Raw genomic sequence first — 16,979 nt, 5'->3', positions numbered from 1 at the left:
TCGCTAAATCCAATAAAGCTAGGGTTGTAATGAGTTGGACGACGAGGTGTTCCAGTGGCCTGATTTTCAATCAGGCCTAAGATCAGGCCAGACATCAGCCTGTTTACAGTTTGGTAATCAGATGTTCAATTCCAGGCACAAGCCTTCATTTAAAGTCATAAACAGGTCTATTCTCGGGCTTGGGGAATGCAATAGTAGAAATCAGAAACTTTTGCAGAACCTAGGCCCTGGCGAATCTATTTACCAGTCAAGCCTCAAAATCAGGTCGGAGCACAATTCCATATCGAGCTGAGACTCAAAATGAATGGACCACCCAGCCTGTTGCTAGCGCTAAATGAAGATACGAGAAACGGTGTTGATACCAATGTTTTAAATAGCAAATAGCGTGTAGTGTAAAGTTCATCCCTCTGAAGTGTGACATGTAGCTACCTAGCATGCTTCTAGATTTTTAATCTTGATTGCGCTTGGTTGTCCCAATTTCATGATATTTTGCACAAATTAGACTTGTTAAAAATGAAATTTCATGATATTTGGTGCAGCCAAATGCAACCTAATATAATAGGAAAAGGCAATGATTAAGTATAAAGCCAAAGAAAGAGCGATGGAACTAATTTTAGACTGTTAGTTGTATTATTTTACGAGAAGTATTGAAAAGATCAATTAATTTTTATTTAAAATGGAAGAATGTAACAAATTATTGAAAACCTGAATTGATTTTAATGTTGTTGTGAAAAATAACTTTTAATGTGAGCTGTATAGTGTAGTGCATGTAAATTATCATGTAGCGTGGGCTACACAACATAGTGTAAGTTACATGCTACATAGCTTGAGCTATTTAAAACATTGGTTGCTATAGATTTTCCAACTGAATCATATCAACCACAAGATGGGAGATCTTAATCATAACTAAAACTCACATCTGTGGTTTGAAAAAGCTTTTGAATGATAAATTGTGTAATCTCTTCCTCTCGAGACTCGTACAAAGGTCCAGAATATTGTGCAATATAGCCCAGAGACTGCAAAACGGTTGAGACATTCCGTGCAGCAAGAAGAGAATCCACTAGTTTCTGGACAAGAAAAACAATAAAATGAGCATGATATACATGAATGGCTTGCAGTCTATAACATACAGGCATTGCATAGCAAAAGAGGGAAGATATCACTAGTGCATCAAATCAAGGAAATGTTTTGTAATTGCTTCCATGGAATTTGCAAAATAAAAACCAAACAAAAATTCCATATCGACAGAAACATGAAGAAAATGTTCTTCAAAGAAATAATTCAGATCAATATCATCATCACAGCATGTTCCCGGCTATGAATCCTATTCTGACAATCATTCCCATTGAAGGTCCTATCCTTGGTATGTGAAGAAGCCTTCATTTACCTCCTCAAAACCTCTATTTAAGTCCGTTAAGGTCTTCCCTCCATCCTCCTTTTAGGCCCTTCAACCCTAATCAAAGTTCCCCTCCTTATTGGGGTCATCTTCAATTTTAGTCGGATATTAAAACACCATGTCAATTTGCACTCCATCCTTTAATCTTCAATTAGGGCAACAAATGAATTCATGATTGATCCCATCCTTCTTAGTCTTCCCAAATATCCATCTCAACATCTTCGTCTCTGTAAGACTCATTTTGATTATCACTACTGTTAACCACAAGAAACTACATTGTGGAAACTATAACTTGTTTATTTGATTGAGAATAACAGGAATGTATAGAAAAGGAGATAGATCTATGAGAGATCTATAGATATCTTAATAGATATACATGAGTCTATCTATAGTAAGTATTTTGTATATTAACATCTCCCCTCCAACTCAAGGTGCTTTGAAAGAAGAAACTAGAGTTTGAAAGGCACAATAAACATTTTTTCTTCAACAATAATGTGGTGATGAAACGCCGAGTAGCACGAGGCAATGAAATGTTATGTAGCATAAGGCAAGAGGCACTTTTGATGTCTCGTGGAATATGAACCATTGACACTTCTAACATATGTGAATGATCTAGTGGCACTTCCGATGGCTGAGATGTCAATCATTGCTCTTCTTGTGGATACACACTTCTAGTGGCTCTAAATGCTTTGATAACAAAGAAAGAAAGGCCTCCAAATGGTTGGCACAAACGAAAAACAAATCTTATTAAAAAGGCCTTGTACAGGGAAGATACATTGATGTATGGAGAAGATTGATTGAGGGCCATGAGGTTAAGGGGATGAGGCAAAGATGGAGATAAACAACGGGTAACAGTCCTTAATGAATGAAAAAATGACGCGCTACCGTAACAAAGGTGTTAAAGGGTGCATTGAATTCGGCACACCTATGGAGAACCAAATACACAAAAGAGGCTCTCAATGTCCACTAATTATATGCACCCATGGAGCACCAAATGTATACTTGCTGAGATGGTTTGAAGGATCTAACTTGGGAATCAGATTTAATGATTTTGACAATGGTAGCGTCGCTGGAGAAGACAAGGGCTGCAGGATTGGGGTGATGACGGAATGGAGTCCGAGGTGGTGTTATTTGATGCAATCTTGCCGGAGAAGTTGACTTAGCAAAGATCGAGGAACGGATGGATTGGCGATTGGTAACATTCTGGGTTGTGATCTAATTTCAATGGGAACATATGTGTTAAAGAGTGGGTCCTGCTGGAGATGGACTGCCAAAGAAGACAAGATCATCAACAAATCAGGAAGATGCAGGTGTAGATGGTGGAGACGATGTGAAACATAGGTGATCGGTAACTAGAGCATGGAGAAATCATTGGAGATCGATAAGATGAAGGGTTAGAGTACATGGTGCTCTTGCAGATCCAAGATGACGATGAAAATGGTAGTTTTGATTCTGGTCATAACAAATGGAGTTGACATTGTAATAGTGGGTTTAGGTAAGAATTTGGTAGGAGGTATGCTTGTCGAATTTAAGGCACGAATTGGAGATGTAGGTTGTTGTGATTGTGATTGCAGAACCGATAAAGGTGGTTGGTGTTTTCATCGGAGATGGAAAATGGTTTGGTCAACCGGCTAAAACTAGATCTAGTGGAATGATTCTGATTTGATGACAACTGAGAGCACAATGGCCAAAATTAGAGATGGCAGATTTGGGGTCATTGATGAGCTAGTCTAGCAACGATGGAAGTTACTAGGTTTGGTTGCCGGTAAAATTGGGCTTGACGTTAAGATCAAATTGTTGGATATCATAATGGGTTTAGGGTAGATCCAAATATAGGGGATACAAGTCTAGAGTGATGGAGATGGCAACAAGTGGCCGGAGGGCGACAAATTTTGGGATCCATAATGAGTTCGAGATCTAGTATCACGGAAGAAGTGTGGCTAATGTTAGAGATAGATGTTGTTGATGGGGGCACTAGAGAAGATCTTCCGTGGCCAAATTTGGGTGGTGGGGTCAAAGAATGGTCATGGTAAATCAAAACCTAGATATGATACTAAAGAGGGCGTCTGAGCACCTACACGAGTTTATCGGAGGGGGAAGAGAGGTGAGGCCCTAGCCCAAGTTTCATTATGGTTGGATGATCATTACATGGGGCCCAGTGGACCCAATTCGAGTTCTTAGTTGCGTTAAAGACCCCACATGCATGGTTGTGCATTTTTTAAGACCACACACTGGGAAGATGCTTGTGGGCTGCTTATTTGGAACTAATTGATACATCTTTGGACTTCACCCAGCCTGACTTGGAACACATCTGGACGTTACAACCGTTAGACCGTGTCATTGGATATCTAGCACACATCAGTTTGGTGATCCAAATCGTTGGATATGTTAGGAGACTCACATTTAGGCGTACAAACACTGTAGTTTGTACATCTAAGCCACGGACATGTTAGACCACATTCATTCAGGTCGTTGATCACTTGTGGACATGACGTACCCGTTGCACGTTAGAGATCATCCTTGTGCCATTGGCACATATTTATTTTTGCTTTATTTTTCAATTTTATTTTAGGTTATTAGAGATTTATGTTTTAATCTTGACCGTTAATAGATTTAGAAGGTCAAGAATAGTTCTAGACTAAGGGTTTGCTTAGGTTTTCTTATATATACTTATTTGAGACTTGAGACTTGAGATGGGGGACATATTGAATGAAATTTCGCTGCATTGCTTCTTTTGAGTAAGAAAACTTCTTGTGAATGGAATTTGGTGTGAAGCCATTGGAGTGATTCCAAGTTATCTTTCTTATTCCAATCAAGGTATTTCTTTCTTCTCTCTCAAACCCACTTTTTCCATTGAATATTTTTCTCTTCTTTCTCAAACCCTCACTCCATCATCATCAACCCAACTCATCACCGACCAAACTGACCCAGCCCCACCACACAACATTCACAAAAAAGTATAACCACAAAAAACATGTCTAGAGGAAATAACTCCAATAGGCCACCATCAACAATCAACAACATGAAAGTGAAGGACTTTGAATATAATTTCAGTAGGTTACTTCTTAGAGAATCATATATTTTCATTACAGATGGTAACCACCCAATTTTGAAGACCATCATAGTTATCACTTTCAAATATAAAAAATCATTTAAAAAATAAAATAAGATAACTATTGAGCATTGCTAAAAAACAAGTATCATGGTCTCCTAAAACGGTTGCATAACGGTAATGGTGGTAACCATTACATGGTATAGGGCCCCAAAAGTTGTCAAGGTCATTACAGAAAAATCACTGTAATGGTCTCGAAATATACTTAAAAAAGCAAAAAACAAAAAAGAAACAAAGAAGACTGTAACGACTTGTATCATAACGGTAACGACTATGTCCATTACGACCACTGTTACTGTTATGGAACACCTTGATCTTGACTAGGTCTAATCAATCTTTAGTGAAAATGTGAAAATGACATCTATTGGATTATCCCAACCATTCAACAAGTGGGAATGAAACAAACATTTTAAGTCAATGAGGCCACAACAGGATCAACAGCTAACAAATGAGATGGTCAGAATGATCAATGAAATTTCTATCACTATGGTCACCAGAGGTGCCATGATTTAGAGTGCCCTCAAAAGCATGATATTAATAAAGGTTATGTGATGATTGTAACAACTGTCATGTAACAGTAAGGGTGGGAGACGATATGTAACAGTAAGGGTGGGAGACGATACGTGATATGGGGTTGTAACATCCATTCTGAAGAAAAGGGACTTGTAACGGCCCAATATCGGGCCGTAATAGTCCATTACGGCCAGGGCCATAACATACATTATGACTATTATCACAACCATAAGGATAGGCATAACAACCACTGTTGTTGTCATTGAATACCTTCCTCTAAAGTCACTTTCTTCTAATCTAAATCACTAGTGAATACGAGGCCGATACATTTTCTTCTTTGAAAAGAAAAAAAAAAAATAAAGTTATAGGACCGTAATGGTAGTTATGGCCTGTATCACAATGACCGTTGTGGCCATTGAAAAATTGTCAGTTACGAGACCATAACGACTATTATGGTCAATAGCATAATGGCCAGAAGGATGGCCTCACGATCACCGTTACCGTTATTCAATACCTTGCTCAAAAGTTACTTTCTTACCCAGATCGTTGGTGATTGGCTTGTGAGTGATAATTTACGGTTAAATGAGTGTTCCAAACATGAGAATAGCTAAAGATATTCTTGTAAAAGGAGATTGCAGAGGTCGATCAAAGCAAATTTTTCCACATCGCACGTGTGCAAGATCCACGCCTAGCTAGGGCTTAATGTGAACATGCCCTTAAGTGCAAAGTGCAGACCAAGTGACCAAAAATGCGAAGTGCAAACAATTTTTATTTTTATTTTTATTTGTAAAAGCGAAGAAGAAGAAGAAGAAGAACCGACCAAAAAGTACGAACCAAACATTTTTGTAAAAACCAGGGAAACGCTAAGCTGAAAATTATAAAAGCAAACCAAAAAAAAAACAAGAACAATAACAACAACCCATTAGTATAAGAGATCTGAGATTCAAGATAACATTGCATATCCATGTTTTAAAAAGCCTAGTGATTATATATGTGGTATCTAAACTTTTTAACTCCAGTCTAGCTATTTTAAGTTGAAAGGAAGATGAATTATAAAAAAAACATTAATTATTGAAAAGTACAAACAAATTGAGAATGTGACATTTTTTTTTTTCTAAAAGAATTCCAAAACAATAGTTAAAATACAAGAGTGCGCACCAATTAATTGATAGATTTTCATAAAACCATGTAAGAATGATATTCTGCACCTTTTTTCTTTTCAATTTAAAAAGCCATCAATGGTTATGTTGGTAACATCAGTACCGATATGAATTGTTTAGGAACACATTGCCCCATTATCATATCATGGTGTGCATGTGTGTTTGTGTGACTGGGTAGGGGTAGCAGTTGGGTAAGGGACAAAAAAATTAGAACAAAAGGGGAAAAACACTCCAAAAGATCATAAATTAACCGTAAGTGCCATTAATCTTCGCCATGCCCATTGTTCTTTTTCACATGGAATCGGCCCATGTTGTGGGTTTCATGTTGCACCATCTTCCCTTTTTTTTATGTTTATATAAAGATTCAAGCATATTAGAAAAGAAACTTACAAATTCTGTTTCCTATCATTCATTAAAACAGGAAAATCTATCAATTTTATAGAAGTGAAATTCTGCAAAAAGCACAATAAACACTTGAACACTAGTTACCCAAGCAAAGAGGGAGGCAACTACGGGCAAACAAAAGAAATGAGGGAAAGTTGGAAAACTTAATAATGTTGATCAGTTTCAGCTTGAGCCAATTAACATGCATACATAATCTATCAGAGGGGGAGATTCTTAGATTCTTAGCAAAGACATCCCTAGATAAATCGATACACACATAAAACATAAAGAGGCACATAGAAACTGCTAACATGCAGAGAAACTCAACATTTGGGCATTTTATCAGAATTTTCAGAAGGAAAATGGCCAACACACTAATTCTCTACTCCAAGGTGTGCGGAATCGGTTACAATACAAATCGGCCGTAATGGCCTATACGTAACGGTAACGGTCAATACGGGGTTGAAACGGTGGCTCCCTGACAAAATGGCTCGAATAGGCCATTACAGCCCATAATGGCTGTTATTGACTTGTAACAGGTCGGGGCGTAACGGTCTGAGAATGGCTTGTTTTTTAGTTTGTATATGTTGCAATTTCTTTTCCATTTTTTGCCACGTTTGAGTTCCAAAATCATTCCTAAACTACTCTACTGCAAATTCTAACCACTCTTAGCTTGAATTTTAGGATGAAAACAAGTGATTGCACAGATTTAAGTGAATCAAAGCACTGCGGGCCACTTACCGGAAAAATATTGAAAATATATATTTAATACCTTTCTTTCTTTTTTTGAATCCTTGTTTTTATGGTTGAATATGTGTGTTATTCAAAGTAGAACATATCGATGTGCTTTTTACAGATTATGCATGCAATTTTCTTTTTCTATTTTTGTTTTTTTTTTCTGACTATTTTTGACCGATTTTCCAAAAATTAGGAAAAAATATTATTTTTTCAATCTTTTTCTAGCTTAATGGTTGAATATTATGTGCTATTCATAGTAGAACATATCAATGTACCTTTTACAAATTATGGATACAAGTTTCTATTTTTTTATTATTTTTTAAAAAAAAAAAAATGGACTACTTTTGGCTAATTATTAAAAATTAGGAAAAATCATTTTTTTCAATCTTTTTCTAGGTGAATGGTTGAACATGATGTGTTATTCATGGTAGAACATATCAATTTTCTTTTTACAGATTATGGATGCGATTTTTTTTTTCTTATATTCAGACTATCTTTGGCCGATTTTCAAAAATTAGGAAAAATCTTTTTTTTTTCAATCTTTTTCTGGTTTAACAGTTGAATATGATGTGTTATTCATATTAGAACATATCAATGTGTTATATATATATATATATATATATATATATATATATATATATAGAGAGAGAGAGAGAGAGAGAGAGAGAGAGAAAATGGTTGTGATTTTCTTATCTTCTTTTTTTGTATTTTTTAATTTTTGGACTATTTTCGGCCAATTTTCAAAAATTAGGAAAAACAAAAAAATCAATAATTTTCTGATATAATTGTTGAATATGATGTGCTATTCATAGTAGAACATATCAATGTGCTTTTTATAGATTATGGATGCGATTTTCTACATTTTTGTACTTTTTACAGATTATTTTCAGGCAAGTTTTAAAAATTAGGAAGAATCAAATTTTTGTTTTCAACTTTTTCTGGTTTAATGGTTGAATATAATGGGGTGTTCATGGTAAAACATATCAATGTACTTTTTATAGATTATGGATGCAAGTTTCTTTATATATATATATATTTGATCGATTGTTTCAATTTTTTATTTTCGGATTAGTGACATTATATTTATATTTTCTTATTGGGTAGATTTTGGAACTTCGTAGGATTTACTACTTAATTTCTTCTTTATTAATTAGATTTAGACCTTATAACTTTATTTCATTAATCTATTTACATCTGGTTATGAGGTTCAAGTCGAAATTTAATTAATTCATTCTCCTATAAAAATTGTATTTAAACTTAAAGAATCAAATAGACCCTCACATGGGTCATATCTAGCTAAAAAAATATCTGGCCAACAAGGAAGTGAGGATATTGGAAGGCAATATTGTCATAGGGTAGGTGATGGTAGGCATCTAATGTAGTGCAACTATTGTGATAAACGAATAACTTGTGAAATTACACGACTGAAACAACATTTGGCACATCGAAAGGGTTAAGTAGAGGGATGTACTAGAGTGCCAAAAGATAGAATGATCCCAATGCAACCCAGTTTGGATGAGTCGAAGGGGAAACGAGTTGCTGTGCAAAAGAACAAATATGAGATTCTAGAAGTGGCCCGACAGGAGGTGTTTGGTCTTGATTATATAGGAGTTTGTGATGAAGAGATCAATGATTATGACACAAATTCGGATCGGGAAGTAACTATAGCTAAGAGAGAGCATGCACATTGCTCATGAAGAGGAAGAATGTCGACGCATGTTTGGCGCAAGAGGTCTATTTGTGACACATGGGAGGGGAACAGTGGGAGTGGGAGTGTAGCTGGGAGTGCAACAGCATATGCAAGTGGGGGTAGATTGGGTGGATTACGACGTATGTTTGGCAGCCGATGGGAGACATCTTCACGTTATGCCCTTGTGGACGTAGATGTGGAAGAAGTAAATGAGCCTAGGAGAACCTCTGTTGATATGATCCTGTTAAGGAAAGAATCAACTAAACAAAAAAAGATATAACAAATATGGAGTAAAATTTCTACCGAGGAGCTTGGTAGGGTAGCAACAAAATTATTTATACAAGCTAACATACCCCCTAATGCGGCCAATTCTCCGTATTGGCAGGTGGTAATTGATGCAACAATAAAAGCATACGAAGGAATTAAAGCTCCCACGGCTAGGGAGATCAGGGGAAAATGGATAGATGTAGAGTATGCAGATGCGAAAGCATACATGGCTACCTTTAAACCCATATGGCAGGCCAGAGGATGCACGATCACGAGCGATGGTTGGACTAGCTCAACTAGACGCAACATGATCAACTTCATGATATACTGCCACTTGGGAACGATGTGCCACAAGTCAATTGATACATCAGATTAAATAAAAAATGCTACTTATATTTTTTCCCTGATGAATAAAGTGGAGGATGAGATTGGAGAAGAGAATGTGGTGCAGATTGTAATTTGTAACAGATAACGAAGAAACATATAAGGCCGCATGACAAAAGTTAATGATAAAGAGATCACACATATTTTGGTCATCATGTGCCGCCCACTGTATTGATCTTATATATTAGAAGATATTGGTAAGAAGAAGAGTGTTAAGGAAATGGTCAAAAGTGCAAGAGAAGTGACGAAATTTATTTACAGCAATAATCAAATAGTCGTAATAATGATGAGGTTCACAAAGGGACAAGAATTGCTTAGGCCTGCAACGACTAGATCTGTAACTAACTTTATAGCTTTAGAGAGTTTGTACCAGCATAGGGGAGAGTTGAGTGAGATGTTCGCTTCTCGAGATTGGCTCAACACAAAACATGGGAAGAAGATATCAGAGACACCAGTTGAGGTTGTGAAAACCATAAAGGACAACAAATATTGGAAGGACCAGAAGATCCTAAAGGTGATAAAGCCACTAATAAGGGTACTCTGTTTTGTTGAAACCGACCAAGCACCAACCATGGGCTTCCTCTACGATGTCATTGATAAGATGAAGATGACAATTAAACGTGATAGCACAAGCTGGGAGTCTTACTGGAATATGATCGACAAGAGATGGACAAAACAAATCCATCACAATCTTCATGTAGTAGGTTATTATCTAATCTAAGGTATAAATATGCCCAATCATCTGTTGCGGATGATAAGGTTTGTATTGGGCTAAAGATTGTGACAAAGAGATTAGAGCTTGACTTAGATATGCAAATAAAGGTATTGAATGAATTAAATACATCTGAAAATCTACAGGGTAGCTTTGGAGATGTTCTTGCACAACATGCAACATCTAAGTTGCAACCAGCCGAATGGTAGATGAATTTCAGAGAGAGTGCGAAGGCTCTCCAAAAAAATTGTAGTAAATGTTTTGAGCCAGACAACATCTTCGCTGCGGAAGGAACTGGAGTTGTTTTGCACTTATCATTCAAAGAATAAGAATAAATTGCAGACTAGGACATTAGATAGACTTGTCTTCATGCACTACAATATGAGGTTAAGAATGTGGCGACATCATCAGAGCATTACAGCCGCCGATGACACGAACTACTGTCTAATAAACTTAAACAATATTTATGATGAGAACGACCCGCTTCTTCCTTGGTTGGAAGAGAAAAACAGATAAAAGAGGATAGTGAAGAATTGGAAGTGGATGACCCAATAATACGCATGGCTCAGCAAGAGAGTCGTGCAACTGTGTTGGATCCAGAAAGGGGCGGATTTCATGAAAAGTCTGGATCATCGAAAGAGTACGAGCAATAGTAGCAACGAGACCAAGACGGATGATCGTGATAGTAGTGGTGATGATGATGCACCTAATGTTGGTCCCACTTCTAGCGTTAGTCGGCACACCATACAGTCGTCCACAGATTGCATTAAAAATATAACGAACATTGTAATTTATGCAAGTCCTAGTGTCTATATTAATAGTGTAAATTATGAAAAATAATAGCAAACACCTACACATATGAGATATTTTGATATTACATTCATTCTAATATATCTATCATTTGTATTAGATAGTTAGAAAATTAAATTCATGAGTTTTGTAGTCAATTCCAGGTTTTCAGGTTTTTATATATATATATATATATATATATATATATATATATATATTTCTTGAGAATAATACAACAGGAATTATAGGATAGGAGAAGTCCCTGGCTTGTTGAAGACTTTAAAAAAAAAACAAAAGAATGAACAATGTAATTTATGCAAGTCCTCAGGTTTGTATTAGTATAGAGTAAAATATGAAAAATAATAGCAAACACCTACACAAATGAGATATTTTGATATTACATTCATTCTAATATATCTATCAATGGTACTAGATAGTGAGAAAATTAAATCTATGAGTTTTGCAATCAATTCCAGGTTGTCAAGTTCAAAAATTCATAAGACAGCCCAATACAACTTTTTCACCAAAGAGTGGACTATTTCACCACCACAAACATGTTCAAAATTATAAATGAATGCGTATTTGGAATATTTATAATTTTCTGGATTTAATGGATATTTTTTCAAATGTTTTTTGACAAATGAATAATTTGACTGTTATAAGGGGTGTATCGACCGTTACGACCCCGTAACGGCCGATATGGCCCATAACGGTAACAGTAACGGTGGGCACCGTTAACGCAACAGAACACCTTGACTCATAGAAACTATCTAGGCATAATAGGTTACCGGTGCTATGGTTTTAAGAAACGGTTATGATATGGTTGTATAGGCCATATTTTAACCATATTTTGGGGAAAAAAAAATGGAAAAGGGGTAAATCATCACTTTTTTCCATTTTTTATGATCCTTTTTGTTGTATTTAAATCAAATCGGCCATGATCACCGAAATCATGCATTATCCATGTTAAGAAGGAGAGAATTTGAGAGAGATAACATATGGGGTTGGGATGTCTAGCCATCTCTTACTTATAAAGATAGAAGAAAAGGTAAAATTACATATATGCTCTTATATGATGGCAAAACTAAAGGGAGGCTAATGGGCAAATAAGGAAAGCATGAAACAAAGATAAACGCTTAAAAAAATTAAAAACAAAGCTCAAAACATAAAAACCAAGGACAAGTGTCCATAACAAAGCTCAACACCTGTAGCAACCTTCTCGTGAATAAAGTGACAATCAACTTCAAAATGTTTTGTGTGCTCATAAAAAAATTAAAAACAAAGCTCAAAACATAAAAACCAAAGACAAGTGTCCATAACAAAGCTCAACACCTGTACCAGCCTTCTCATGAATAAAGTGACAATCAACTTCAAAATGTTTTGTGTAGTCAAACTTGATTGTCACAATACATAGGCATAGGAGTCCTCACAGGAAATCCCAATTCAGAAACAAAGCTTTTTAACTACATAATTTTACATATCGAATTCGCCATAGCACAAAACTTACCCTCAGCACGAGACCGTACCATAATTGTCTACCTCTTAGTCTTCCAAGTGACTAAATTGCTATTCAAAAAAGTATAGTAGTTTGACATAAAGCGATGATTGAAAGACCCAAGGCCCCGACATCTGGTTCGTACACTGGATAGCCGTTGACTGTAGGTCCATTGGCCCCGAGAATATTTTGACTCGATCAAAATGTTGTTCTGTTATCGAGCTGCAAGCCGCATTTCAACCCGATGTCCGAATTTTAATATGCGGACTTAAAATTAAACAATCTGAGAAATGACAACTATATCCTTATTTTATCTGGCGGTGGGCCATCATCGAGTTTTCAAAATCCGTTTGGTCTGAGAGCCTAACCGTTGTGACCGTAGTCGAGTTACGAAATTACTGGCGAAAACGGCATGTCAATATGACACCCGGATTGTAAGTTATGAATAGATATGCACATATATATTTTGATAAAATAACTCAAATGACCTCGATTTTTTAAAATCCTTGGAATATTTTATGTCAAATCACTTAAATAACATTTTTTTTATTGTTACCATTAGCTTAAACTTCTCAAAAATATCACAAAACACCTCCCAACCCTTCTTTTAGACAAAAGCCAATTTTAAAACCATTTTCAAGTCCATAAACATAAAAACCCTCTTTCAACAACCCATTTCCAGCACTCTCTTCTAGCTTAACTTTGAAGTTGAGAAGAAGAAGAAGAAGAAGAAAAGGAAGCAAAAGCCGAGTTTGAAATCCAATCCTCTGATTGTTACAGGTGCGTGCATAGATTAGGAGCACGCATATATGTGCGTTAGATTACTTGAAAGCCCCATAGAAGAATAGATTTTTTTGATTTAGGGTTAGGTTATTGCTGGATTTTCTGATGTAGTTGGCTAGGGTATTGCTGGATTTTCCTTGAAAGCCCTATAGAAGACTAGATTTTCATTTAGTTGGTTAGGTTATTGCTAGATTTTCCTTGAATTGGATGATAGAGATGATTTAGTTTTGTTTAAATTCATTTGTATTTCCATCGGTTTCTCTCTGTCCCTTACAAAGTCCGCCTACTACCTGTTTGACAAAACGTTTGAAAGAGTTATCCTTCCTCCTTTTGGTGTAGTTAACTCTTGAGAAAAAGCATGCTTGTGGCATGAAGTCTTATAACGGAATGAATCCCGGATTGGATTTAGATTGGCTAAGTCAGATGCATATCATATGCATGGTTCGTAGTTGTTGTATCATTGTATGATTGAGAGTGAATAATTCATATCATGGTATGGTAATCATAGTGGGTTGTGTTGCGACACACGATATGTCTATGATTAGTATGTGAACCGTCTAGATACAGGATGCATTACATGAGACCCCTATGAGGAACTTAAATTCATGAGGAGACCATATGAGGAAGGTCGTCCTATGCTTACCTTGAAAAACACGCTATATTGTGCTTGTGTGTGGACATATGCATACGATGATTGTAAATGCGATGAAACATACTTTGTTATGACTTGAGTTGGACACCACACCGAAAATGTGTAATTCAACAGGACATGATTAGAGGGTCCCTGGGTGAAAGTCCCTAAACCCCGATTGGTACCATTGAGAGCAACCAATGCTTAGACCAGGTGGAAGAACAGAGCACTGGAATGCCGAAATACCAAAGTAAGCGGCGAATCCCACAAACGCGTGCCGATTGGTTAAGAGGTTTGACCTGACCTGTTTATGGGCAGGCTAAGATAGGTTGTGTGTAACGAGCTCGTAAATTGTCCGCTATCGTTTTGCCAGGCAACTTACGACTTCTCGCTATTAGGCAAATAGTGATGTTCAACACAAGTGGGTTAGACTAGTTCGGCACAAGAATTATGTAGTCCCACCTCTATAGTGGACCACGGTGGAAAAGCCTGTGCAAGCGGGTAGCAATGTTTCAGACCTTGGTGATCCAATTGGGAAATGTGGAAATTTTGGAACATGGAAAGTAGCATCATGCATTGTATCTTTCTTTTATTGTTATCGGCCCAGTAGGCCTGTGCATGATATGAGCATGACATGAAACATGCATTTTCACTGCACACGCACTCATTGGGCATAGTAGCTCAAGGTTTCCTTTCTTTCTTTCTTTCTTTTTTTTTTGTTTTTTCAAGTAAGAGTAGGGAGCTGAAGGAGTATAGATTACAGACTCCAGTTGTCCTTTTTGTCTTGTACATATTAGTGTATATATTTTTTTATAGTACCCTATATATGTACAACAGGTATAGTAAATATGACATGGTTTATGTTTTGGTTTTGCCTTAATGTGCTCAGTTGTACACAGTAACACATGTTGAATATGATGAAATTTTGAGCAATGATACGCATGTGTCGTCTTTTCTTTTAGAGATCCTCCTTGTAGAGCCCTGCTTATGGGACTTAGTATGCGATAGTTGGAAGCCCCAAAATCGGAATTCTACGGAGGCTGTCAATCAAAATTTAGTGTATGGTAATCCGTGATTACTGACACTAGATTTAGGGACGTGACAATGATCATTTGGAGAACCTAACCTATCTTCAATATCAAGTTTATCATAACAACTAAATAAGAGGCCATGTCCAGGAGATGATTTCATGAAGCATAAGATGCGACAGACTACTTCAAGGTGGTTAGAATGAAGAGCATGCATGAACTAACTTACCAAATTTATAGCGTGAGACAAATCTGGATGAGTAATCTTCAAATATATCAATCTACCTTGAGTTTCATATTGACTTCCAATGGATAATCAATAGGTTTGACATGAAGATTACCAATTGAAATCAATAAACCAAAGGCATATTTCATTAAGACAAAACTAAGCCCTTTTTCTAATGAGAGACTTTTTATAAGGAAATATTTTAAGAGTCTCAAGTATTTGATACCAAACACCTTACTTAGATATAATTTCAACTAAAAATGTCATTAGTATCATCACTTGTAATAAGACTATCATTCACATAAACACTCACAATAATAGTCCCCTTTACATTCTTCTTAACAAAAACAAAATGACAAAATGGATATGGAAATATCAAATATGAATAAAGGCCTCACTAAACTTATCAAGCTAGGTTCAATGACCTGCTTTAAACCACATATCGCCTTCTTCTGACGATATAGATCTCCTTGGTCAAATCGCAATTCAAAAATGCATTTTTAACATCCAGTTGATGCAGGGGCCAATGCGGATTAGCAACAAGAAAAATAATCACCAGAACAGAATTCATCATAGCAAAAGGAGTAAAAGTCTCAAAATAATTCTCACCAAAAGTCTACGTAAAGCGTTTAGCTACAAGGCGGAGTTATACTTTCATCAGGATTGTACTTGAGTACATAAACCTAACAACAACTTAGAAGATTCTTCCCAGCTAGTAACATATGCATCTCCCATGTATGGTTCTTTTTAAGAGCCAACGTCTCCTCCTCCATAGCTTGTTGCCATAAAGGAGAAACAAAAGTCTCCTCGAGATTTTAAGAAATGATGGAAGAAGAACACTTAAGAGCAGAAACAAAGGACCAATGCTGAGGAGAAAGAATGATAGAAAACAAAGCGTTAAATGGCACGAGAGGTGCAATGCCATCTTGCTTTTCTAACAGCAAAAGGTAGTTCCATGGAAGGGTCGTTAGGATATGGATTAACATAAATAAGCAAACAAGTAGAATCACTATCAGTGCTTGTAACCAAAGGATCATGCTTTGAGGTATCCTGAGAAAGAGTATGATGATAAATATTCCTTCTTTCGTATACCTTCAAGTTAAGCTCAGTGGAATCAGTAGCTACCTTATCTCTAACATTATCAAGTTTGGAGGGAACAAACATTATTTCATCAGACTCAAGAACAGGGATTGGAAGAACCAAAGAATGGTGCTCCCCTCTCCACCAAAAAAATACGGAGTGCCTTCAACAAATTTAACATTCATTGAAACCTAACGCCTTTTAGTATCAAGATAAAAAAACATTTATACCCTTTTGTGAAGACGAATATCCTAAGAAAATGCATTTGATAACTTTATGGAATTTCAAGAATTCGATAAAAGGCCAAAAAAATATTGGACATGTGACTCCCCAACAAGAACCTTGATAAGAAGACAATTAATCAGATAACATGCTATGAGAACCTTTGACAATAAATATTTAGGAAGAGACAAGGAGAGCACGAGTAACTATTAAAAGATGCCTATTTTTCCTTTCAGCAATTCCATTTTATTGTGGGAAATATGCACACGTGGTCTAAGAATTAATACCATGCTCCTGAAGATAAGATAACATAGTACTGGAAAGATGCTCTTTTGCGTTATTTGTACCAAGAGTTCCAATATTCACACT

At 36.3% G+C, this 16,979-nt stretch overlaps 1 protein-coding gene across 1 annotated transcript in view; it reads right to left on the bottom strand.

The window, feature by feature from the left end:
- Nucleotides 1–16,979, bottom strand: part of LOC131237513 (sister chromatid cohesion protein PDS5 homolog B) — a 126,321-nt gene that overhangs the window by 26,312 nt on the left and 83,030 nt on the right. The window contains exon 15 of the mRNA XM_058235333.1: nt 918–1,067. Within this exon, the coding sequence (XP_058091316.1) occupies nt 918–1,067 (150 nt within the window). The remainder of the gene's footprint in view (nt 1–917; nt 1,068–16,979) is intronic.

This window comes from Magnolia sinica, chromosome 2 (assembly GCF_029962835.1).
Source record: "Magnolia sinica isolate HGM2019 chromosome 2, MsV1, whole genome shotgun sequence".
In the NCBI taxonomy this organism is placed as follows: Eukaryota; Viridiplantae; Streptophyta; class Magnoliopsida; order Magnoliales; family Magnoliaceae; genus Magnolia; species Magnolia sinica.
Note: the sequence above shows the minus strand (reverse complement) of the source record. Positions and strands in the feature narration are given on the sequence as shown.